Raw genomic sequence first — 10,738 nt, forward strand, 5'->3', positions numbered from 1 at the left:
AATGAAGACTTGAATATCATTTATGAGACTATTCTTTATGATTATTTTCTTTATTTTTCTTGATTTGTATAAAAAGTGACAAATGGCACCGAAAGTCCAAAACAGACCAAGTGCGAAAACTGGTGACAGCAGTCTTCCGAGGTGACGTAGTTTTCTTCCATTTGAACTGTTTTCGTGTTAGCAAAAGCAAGAAACCAAATCAAAATTCAGAAGAAGAAGAAGAACAGAGGATGGTAATGGCTGTGCCTGGTGGTGACTTGCTGAGTGAGAAAGCTTCGGCGATGAGAGAGTCTCTGGAGAGAAGCCAGACCATCACCGACGACGTCGTTTCGATTCTGGGCTCCTTCGATCACCGCCTTTCCGCCCTGGAAACCGCCATGCGACCGACCCAGGTCACTCATTCGACTCAAAATCGCTGTTTTCTTTATTGGGTCTGTCAGTTTTTGGAGGTTTTTCAAAAAGTTCGGTGCTTTGATTTCTGCTGCAACCTCAAGGTTTTGGGGGTCTCCATGCCTTTAATTGTGGCTGTGTGGTTGCCTTTGTGTGTAATTTCTAACAATATCGGAGATCGCGACGAAATTGAGACCACAGTTGGAAACAGAGACCTTGTTTGAAATCTTGCCGCGGAAATTGAGACCACATTTGTCTATAGTTTTTCACAATATTAGAGTACGAAATTGCTACCATAGTGGGTTCTGATAGTGGCGAACACAGACCTTATTTGGGTTCTGATAGTGGCGAATACAGACCTTATTTGGGTTCTGATAGTGGCGAACACAGACCTTATTTGGGTTCTGATATTAATCTGTTACGGTCTTATAATTTCAAATATCTTTACAGTGGATGGAAGCCTCATTTGACTAAAGCAAGACCCAAAAAAGTTAAAAACGTTTTTTTCAGATTCATATCAGGGTCTCTGTGACTTCAACTGTGGTCGCATTTTGTTTGGAACTGTGCCTGTGACTACAAAAAAGACCCTACTTGTGGTTAAGCAATCCCAATTTTGGCCGCATTTTTTGCAATTTCTCACCATGTCAAAGATCACAACAAAATAGTGACCTTGTCCTCAAATGAAGCCCTTACTTGTGACTGTAATGATCACTGCATTTGTCTTTAATTTCTTGCAACATGAAAAATCACAATGAAACCGTGACCACAAACAAAGACCTTACTTGTGTTCTTTGTGATTGCAACTGTGCCTGCGTCTATCTGCAATTTCCCACTGTATCAGGAAGACTGAACATTATTTCTTGCTTAAGTTTTAAGGAACTTTTGGGTTTTGCCTTTGCTTCTTTTTCAAGATTCTCCCATGTGCTGCTGAATGTGTAGTTGGTTTCTTTTTCTTCTTTTCTCTTTGGTTTTGCAGATCAGAACACATTCTATTCGAAAAGCTCACGAGAACATTGACAGGACTTTGAAGACTGCAGAAGCCATATTGGCTCACTTTGATCAATATTATCAGGTTCATTCTTCGGGTGGTTACAGTTGCTAATCAGTACTGTTTGAAATTTTGAATCACCTCATGATCTGCTTCACTCTCTAAAGTATTCTATTTCTTTTGAAAATTGTTCCATCCTTTGATCTGGTAAAGATGCTGATCTGGGTAGAAGGCTTTAGAATTTAATTTTATTTGTCATGGCTCCCTTCACAGTGCTAATATGTTGCCAAATGAAATGCAAGTATTTGTGAATGAATCTGATACTAGGTTCTGTATCATACAAGTTTCTGAAAAATCAAAATAGAAAATTCTGAGAGAAGTTAGATGAAGAGGAAGATTAAAAATGATAAACAAATGGTCTGACACAGCCCTCCTCTTTCATTTGAACTTGGAATTGGCTGTGTAAAGATTTGCTAAAAAGCATGACAAAGGCAATTCCTGCTAATATATAATGATTATATTTAATACAGTGATACAATTCTTGACTCTAATTTTTATTGTGACATCATGATGCAATAACCTAAATAATAATTCCAATTGTTGGTTAATACACATTTTCAGCTTTGGTGGAAAGAATTTTTTTTTCAAACTCATTTATTGTTTTTCAGTTCATCATGCAAGTTTTATGAGGATATGTCGTGCCCCGGATAGAGCCTCTTTTAGTGCCGGATGACAATCTTTAATTAGGTGGAAAATGTATCAAATGAAAACTAAATCACACTGACCGGATGTTCAGAAATATTAGTGTTTGTTTTATTTATATTTTTTTATTTTGCATCTTGCTAATCATATTCTTGTGCGCTTCTTAATATCATTATTTTTCATTATTCTTTTAGTCCTATTTGATGTGTTAAAGTAATACCCTAGTCATTGGGTATTTTGAAATCAGTTTTTCATTTATCCTTCTTTTGCTTCTGCTTTACCAGCTTAGGGAATTTCCTTCCCCTGTCATATATTATATATGGTGTTCCCATTGGTTTAACTTGCAGGCAGAAGCAAAAATAATTAAAGGACCACATGAAGATGTGAAGAGCTATCTTGAAGCAATTGATCAGCTGAGACGAAACATTAGATTTTTTGGCAATAAAAAGGGTTTTAAGAACGATGATGGTATTGCCATCCGTGCCAATAATTTGATAGCCGAAGCTATTTCTAAGCTAGAAGAAGAGTTTAAGCGGCTATTATCATCTTACAGGTTTGTGTTTATTTTCTTAATGTTGTTGATTTTTTACATGTTCAACCAAAAGTTCATTTTCTTCTGTAAATTAAATCACCATTGTGATTCCTTCTCTTAGACAAACGATGTTTCATTAGATAAATCAATCTTTAATAAAAAAATAATCTGGTAACGGTCAGGTCCTTTAACTTCCAGCTGTTGACATATAAGCCACTTTTCTGTCATTATTTATTTGTTTATTTATGCATAATATGAATTTGGTTTTTAAATGAGCCCAATGTCTACTGATGATGCATGTAGCTAAACTCCACCTAGTGGGATAAGGCTATTGTTGTGTTCTAATATGAATGGAATAGGTCTTATGAATAGTACTTAATAATATTTGAAATATAAATTTTATATGAATTTAATCCATTTTGAAATGTATGCTGATGTTACTCTCTTGTATCATCCACCTGATTGTTATATTTATATAAGGGTTTGGTATTTTTCTTGTAGTTGGTCTTATGCTTATAACTTTCAACTGTCTAATGTGTGTCCTAGATTATAGGCTTGGTAACGAGTTGATGGGTCCTTGATAATATTAATCATAGAAATATGTTAAAATTATGTAGGAAAATGATTACCTGGTGTAGAATCATAGTTGTATTCTTGAGGAACCTCTGACATTTTGCTTGACAAAATAGTTTAGTTTGTTTTTTGATGAAAAGTATATTTGTTATTTTGCACCATCTCTTGTTCTGTGTTTACAGCAAACCTGTGGAACCTGAACGCCTCTTTGGTTCTCTTCCAAACACAATGCGACCTTCATCAGCATCACCAGGTCATGATGATGATTCCAGCAGCAAGAATAATTCTCATATCCATTCTGAGCCACATAAAAGTAATGCTGATACTGTTGTATACACACCTCCTGTTCTTATACCACCAAGAATATTGCCGTTGCTTAATAATTTAACTGAGCAAATGGTGCAAGCTGGTCACCAACAACAGTTGCTCAAAATATACAGGTAGAGTTTCTTCTATTGACTGATTCACAGTGAAAGGAAAAAGAAACTGCCTTGTTATGTTCCTCAACTTATGCATATTGCATAACAACCCTGAACTGAAAAGTGAATTTTTTTAATGCTTTTTATTGTGTTCAATCCTGTTACAAAATATTAAGGAGCGTTTTTTAAAGGAAGCTTTGACCTTAGGTGATTAACTTGTGATTGATTCCAGGTGATTGATTGACAATTCAATTGTATTATATTGATATTAGATGTGGACTAGATGCAGTGCATGTTTCAATCTAAGTTCTTCTAGGCAATTTCTGGTGGGGGAGCTTTATATTCGTTTTAAGTATGTGAGCTTTGGTTATTTCTATGTGGTTTGGTGAAGTTGCTGTATAAATCTTTGGTGTGATCCACAGCTGGTTAGATTGTGTTAGAGACATGAAGGGGACAAAGCTATACTTTTTGTTAGAAATAGTAGGACAGGACCAAAAAGAAGTGGGAACGGCCTTTACATGTCTATCATAGAAGGAAAAAAGGGGTTAAATTATAATTAATTGTAATTGGGTAGTTAGTTATGTGGTTTGGGAGTAAGGACCTAATCCATAGGTCATCAATTACATTTTGTGTTTTTTAGCTTTTGTTTTACAATATTGGTGTATTTGGTTTTCCAAAGTGAAAAGGAGAGTGCTCCTTTTAAGGGTAATTTTGTTTACCCTGTTGTTTTGGTTGCTATAAGTGTTGTGAAGTAATATAATTCCTTTGAGTTATGTTGTTTTGTGTTGATTTAGTACAAGTTGTGAACAAAACCTTCAATATTTAAAGACAAGTCCAGGAAGGGGATTATTGTTCAAGGAAAATGAAAAATGAAAGTGTATACGAATGCAAATTATGCAGTTTCCGTCACAGATAGGAAATCCGTCTCAGGATATTGCATGTTCTTGGGTGGAAATTTTGGTGATTTGGAGAAGTAATAAACAAAATGTTGTAGCAAGGTCTATTGCCGAGTCTGGATTTTGAGCTAGGGCACATGGGGTGTGTGTTATGGTTGAGAATTATTCTAAATGATCTTAAAGTGGAAGGTGAAGAGTCTATGATCCTTTATTATGATAATAAGTCAACTATTAGCATTGCTCACAATTAGTCCAACATGATGGGACCAAACACAGAGATTGGTCGACACTTTATATATAGATTGTGGCCTTATCACTACTTCTTATGTCCCATCTGGGCTTTAGTTTTGTTTCCAAATGGTCTGCCCATTGAACGATTTCATGATCTCACATGTAAGATGGAATGATAGATATCTATTCACCAGCTTGAGGGAGAGTGTAGTCAGTGGGATATTAAAGCTGTTATAAGGCATTAGAAGTTGTTAGAGGATTCTAGAGATCTCTTTGTAATCATTACTTTAGGGTTGGAGTTTTCTACGTATAGAGGCTGATGTAAAATATTCATACTAATCCTTTCCAGTTCCTTAACATTTATGGAAGCTTACATGACAATTTCTTAAAATCTCCACGAAACATTTCTTTGAAATGGGAATAATTCCATGAGTGATTTAGGCGGTGTTCACACAAGCAATGTGTTAGATGTGGTGGAAGAGGAAAGCTTGGATTCCTTAAAAGGATGATAAAGAGAGCGAAAGGATGCAGATTTGCATCATGTTCTTGAAATTCCATTTTATGGTTGGTTAATTCTATGGAACTGGACCATTCCTATTCTTATTGACAGCCAAGTGTAAGACTGTTAGAGACCAACTCCGATCCAACTTTTAAAAAAGTTCATTTGATACTTGTTGAGTGAGTATAATTTTCAGAAAAGTGTTTTCTACAGTGAAAGTTATAAGAATCTGTCTTGTTCTGATACTTTCTTACTGGTATTTCATTCAGAGTGCAGCTGATGGTAACATTTCTCGTACTGTATTTCTGGGTTTGTGTTCCAATCAAAGTAGAGTTTGTGCATATCTCATCAATTTCTGCCCTTTAGTTGGGATGATTAATGTAGTAATAATTACTTTAGTAGTAATTCTAACTAATAGAAACCTAGATCTTCTACATCTCATCCTGTGTTTCTAGAGCTACTCCTTAAATGCATATTCTGTTTAGACACAAGGAATATCCTTTTGGAATATTCTTAAAACAAATTTATCTATTCTTTAAGCTCTTTATTTTTTTTTTGTATCCTTTGAAGTTCTTTTGAGGTCCTCATCAGATATGTTTATAACAAATACACAAAATCACAACTTTTCCCTGCATAACAATATTTGTCTAATTACTTGGTTATGTTCTCGTCCTAATGCAGAAAGTTTCAGTCCTCTATGGATTGTATGCCTCCCATCCCATCACCTGTTTGAAGTGTATTAAATGTTATCATTTTAATAATTAGTACTATTGCTGTAATTATGATAATCATCATCATTGTTCAGAGATACCCGTTCTAAAGTATTGGAAGAAAGTCTACAAAAGCTTGGAGTTGAGAAACTCAACAAAGATGATGTTCAAAAGCTACAATGGGAGGTTTTGGAAGCCAAAATTGGAAACTGGATTCATTTCATGCGTATTGCTGTAAGATCATTGCCAAATTTGTTCATACGCTTTTATATATTTTTGGTTAAATATGCAATTGTACCTGAACAGGTCAAATTGTTGTTTGCTGCCGAACGGAAAGTCTGTGATCAGATATTTGAAGGATTTGACTCGCTTAGTGATCAGTGTTTTGCTGAAGTAACTACAAACAGTATTTCCATGTTGCTTAGTTTTGGAGAAGCTATTGCTAAAAGCAAGAGATCACCTGAAAAGTTATTTGTGCTTTTGGACATGTATGAAATATTGCAAGAAATCCATTCAGAGGTATTTTCTTTTAAAATCCAAATTCTTGAATCTTGCTGCAACATTGAGTCCAGTGTGAAGGTTTCATAAAACTTATAAGGTTAAGTATAATTTATTTTATATTCAATAGCCAATTTTGAGAGGTGGCACATCTGTAGAATAGTGTGTTCACATGTTTGACACTTTGGACATGACACTTTATGGCTGTTTTTATGTGGTTAGGAGGCATAATTCAATGGTTGTAATACTCTCAACTTTTTCTACGGACAATTTGCAGATTGAAATACTCTTTAAAGGCAGAGCTTGCACCAAAATAAGAGAAGCTGTAATGGGTTTGACAAAACAGCTTGCACAAACGGCCGAGGAGACCTTTGGAGATTTTGAAGAAGCAGTTGAAAAAGATGCTACAAAGACTGCAGTAACTGATGGAACTGTTCATCCTTTGACAAGCTATGTGATTAACTATGTGAAGTTTTTATTTGAGTAAGTTCACATGTGCTGTATTCTGCTTCAAATTCTTGAACATATTCTTTAAATTATATCATTTTATATTGTTTTCACTGGTGAGAAAGCTACATCTACATTTACCTAGGATTTGTAGAATTTATTTTAGGTTTTCTTAATTTTTTTGTGGGAACAACACAGCTTTCTTCAATTTCTTTTGCCAGTTTTTTCACTTGTTTTTATTTATTTGTTTGTAAGATACACTAAAAAATTAGTTATTCACTTGAGAGAGTTGGTTCATGAGTCCGAAAACTCTTTTGCCTGGAAATTAATATTGGTTAGTGCAAAATAGAAATTGGAAGTATAAAAAAGTTGGGTTTTTGTAATTGGTACAGGTTTGGGGAAACATTTAGCTTGCATGTGCTAGAAAGATGATTCCTTGAGTATCACTAATAATTTTTATGTATGGTCTCCTGCAAGAATAAACGGGGAGATGCTGAATTTGCATCAAATTTCCCAATTCTGATAAGATCCTTCGTGACTGTGAAGGGTACTGTGCTGCAGCATGCATGTACTTTCACTAACTTGTGTTTCAACAATGTCTGATCTTTTACCAAATCATCCATTAAATTTTTCTGTTGTACTAGTTTGAGTTTTGTTTTCCAAACCCATGCTTTAATTCTAAGTTAAGTGAAACTACATATCAGCCATTCAATTTCTCACACTTTATGTGAGGATAATGCCAAAAACACTTTCTCGTTTTTATTGTGATTGTAAATCATGTTGATGCCTCTATCTACACTTGAGATCTTGACATATTTAACCATACCCGAATTAACTAAATATTTGCAGCTACCGGTCTACCCTAAACCAACTTTTCCAAGGAATTGAAGGTGAAAGTGATTCTTCACAGCTAGCTTCTGTGACCATGCGAATATTGCAAGCTCTTCAAACCAATTTAGATGGGAAATCTAAGCAATATAGAGACCCTGCTTTGACACACCTATTTCTCATGAACAATATTCATTATATTGTCAGATCAGTTCGAAGGTATGTCATCCAAATGTCCTTTTTAATTTCACTGAAACCTTCAAACATGAGAATTTTACTGCATCTTTTTCCAGTTCGGAATTAATGTTCTCTTAATTCTCTTCTAATTTAGGTCCGAAGCGAAGGATTTGATGGGGGATGATTGGATACAACGACATAGGAAAATTGTGCAACAGCATGCCAATCAATACAAAAGAAATGCTTGGGCAAAGGTGATTTCTTATTGATTGAGATTACCACTTTATGTCTTGCAGTTATCATGGATGTTACCTCTGTTTTTTGTTATATCCAAGGATTATTATTAAAGGAAGAAGGTAGTGAGTAGATTCAGATATGTTAAACTATAGGAAAGAGAGACACAATGAGCTGAAACCATGTGTTTCTGATACAACATGGATGCTTTATGCATAGTTTCTTTTTTTCTATTGGCAGATTCTTCAGGCCCTCTCTATTCAGGGCCTCATCTCATCAAGTGGTGGGGGTAGTACTGCTGGTGGTGATGGGGGCAGTAGTGGTGCTTCAAGAGCAGTTGTTAAAGACAGGTAGCTTTTTTGTTGCTTCCTTTTGGATGCTATTTAAGAAGTAAAGCCTCTGTCCTTTCTTTTGTCATATGTCAGTGTGTCTGTGTTCTCAGGTTTAAGACATTCAATACTATGTTTGAGGAACTTCATCAGAAACAATCTCAGTGGACAGTACCAGACTCAGAGTTGCGAGAATCTCTCATTCTTGCAGTTGCTGAAGTCTTGTTGCCTGCCTATAGATCGTTTGTGAAACGATTTGGGTGCGTATTCTCCTTTTTACGAATTCTAGCAATACACTCTTTAGTATACTCTTTTTAACAAACTCTTAACTATTAAATGAATTTATTAGAAAGTGGAAGCTACAATATCATGATAGACTCATTATATTAGAAGTGAGACCCACTTAATTTTGTGATTCTCAACAATTCCATCAAATAGTTAAGAATGTGTTAAGAGAGTATTGTTAACATTTTTGTAAATATTTTTTATGATGCTTGATTTACTAAATTGAACTAATTGCAACCCCTCCATTCCTTCCTTCATAGATTAATTTGGTATTTTTTAGTCCAATTTAGTGTGAACTTGCTTTTTTGAGACACATTTTTCCCACGTGATTCTCAGCATCATTGGCAGTAGTTTTAACTTTAACCCTTACTATTAGAAACGAAGATTTTTGGTGATGTCACAAAGTTAGACAGACAAAAATAGTTGCCAATGATGGTGAAAATTGCAGAGGGAAAATGTTCTTGGGAGGCTCCGAGTTGCTTTTAACTACTAAGAGGCCCATTTACATCAAACTAAAAAAGTCAATATGCTCTGAGAAGGCTCTTTGCTATGTGAAGATACGAGGGAGGGTCATTCTTTGCATATGCAAAGGGTCATTTGCATTAAAAAAATATATTTCATCTGTGAAGGAGTGTAATTTTTAAAATAGAGGTGAGGACTGTAATTTAAGTATCTTTGCTAGTATGTAGTGTATCCAATACTGGGTTTATGTTTACTTTATAGGAGCAAGTATCCATGGATGTGAAAATCAATAGACTTTTCCTCTCACTAGAATAAAGTACATAAATTTTCTGACGGTTCTATATAGTTCCAATTCACTCCTTCAACAGCTCAAGGGTTGATTTGTTGGAATTCTATGCCTTGTGGTCTAAGTGTTGTGCCATTATTTAGCTATAAATCATAACTGAGATTGTGCTTTAACAGGCCTCTAGTGGAGAATGTAAAGAGTAGTCAGAGGTACATCAAATACACTGCTGAAGATCTAGAGCGAATCCTAGGTGAATTTTTTGAAGGAAAAAACATGAATGATTCCAAGCGGTAATGGTATGAAGATTTTACATTAGCATATATATACCTTTAATGTCCTAAGTTTGTCTCTTTTGAGATGCATATATGTAATAAGGCACTGGTACCCCCATCAAAATTCAAGAGGGAGTTTGTTCCATTTCTCATTTTTTGATGACACTAACTTAACATCATTATGTTCGAAGTAGAGAGAAGTGTTATTGTATTAGATAGAATAAAAGGATTTGTACAATAGATACAAGCTATATGCATAGAAGAGATGAGCATGGAAGATACTGTAATGAGATCTGTAAGTAACATAATATAAAATCGGCAATTGTTTCATGCACCCTCTCAAATTGAACTTACTCCCACAAATTCTGAAATATCAAATTTGCTCTTGCGAGTTTTATATGAAAGTCGAAACCTCCATGGAAGAGTGGGTGGTGGTGGTGGACATGGTGGTATTGTATAAGGGTAAGTGGTTTCAGGTATGATGGGTTTTTTTAATAATGTTGGTTGAAATGGTAACAATGATGGTTCGAGAAATCGAAGTCTGGAAAGACAGTTATGAATAGGCATTTGGAAGTGTTTCTGGGAAACCGATTGCATTCCAGAATTGAGTTTCTGGAACTGTGTGGAATGTTCTAGAACATGTAATCCAGAACAGTTTGTGGTGTTGGCTATTGTATTATAAATCATCTTTCCATAGTTGTATGATGTTTATTCTCGAAAAGTGATTAATGGAAGTTAAGGAAATGTGTTTGAAATATGAATTACAAAATTTGAAATCCAGAACATTGAACATGAATTTCAGAATTGTAATTCTGGAAGTGTAATTTTCATTTATGAAATCATATTCTATTATAGTAAATTACACTTTTGGAATTCATGTTTAATGTTTCAAATATTGAATTATAGAATTCATTTTTCAATTCTAGAATTGACTTTTCAGAATGTATTGAGGTGTGGTTTTCTCTGTAAGATGTATTGAA

General features: G+C 34.8%; 1 protein-coding gene across 1 annotated transcript; it reads left to right on the top strand.

Annotated features, from left to right (window-relative positions):
* LOC137830402 (exocyst complex component EXO70A1) lies at positions 1–10,088 on the top strand. The gene is made up of 12 exons (XM_068637719.1): positions 1–392; positions 1,367–1,462; positions 2,428–2,633; positions 3,368–3,625; positions 6,036–6,174; positions 6,247–6,459; positions 6,716–6,921; positions 7,735–7,932; positions 8,045–8,144; positions 8,365–8,474; positions 8,567–8,713; positions 9,663–10,088. The coding sequence occupies exons 1-12, from the start codon at positions 231–233 to the stop codon at positions 9,778–9,780; spliced, it is 1,953 nt and encodes a 650-aa protein (XP_068493820.1). The 5' UTR covers positions 1–230; the 3' UTR covers positions 9,781–10,088.
* The last annotated feature ends 650 nt before the right edge of the window (positions 10,089–10,738 follow it).

This window comes from Phaseolus vulgaris, chromosome 7 (assembly GCF_051622355.1).
Source record: "Phaseolus vulgaris cultivar YP4 chromosome 7, ASM5162235v1, whole genome shotgun sequence".
In the NCBI taxonomy this organism is placed as follows: Eukaryota; Viridiplantae; Streptophyta; class Magnoliopsida; order Fabales; family Fabaceae; genus Phaseolus; species Phaseolus vulgaris.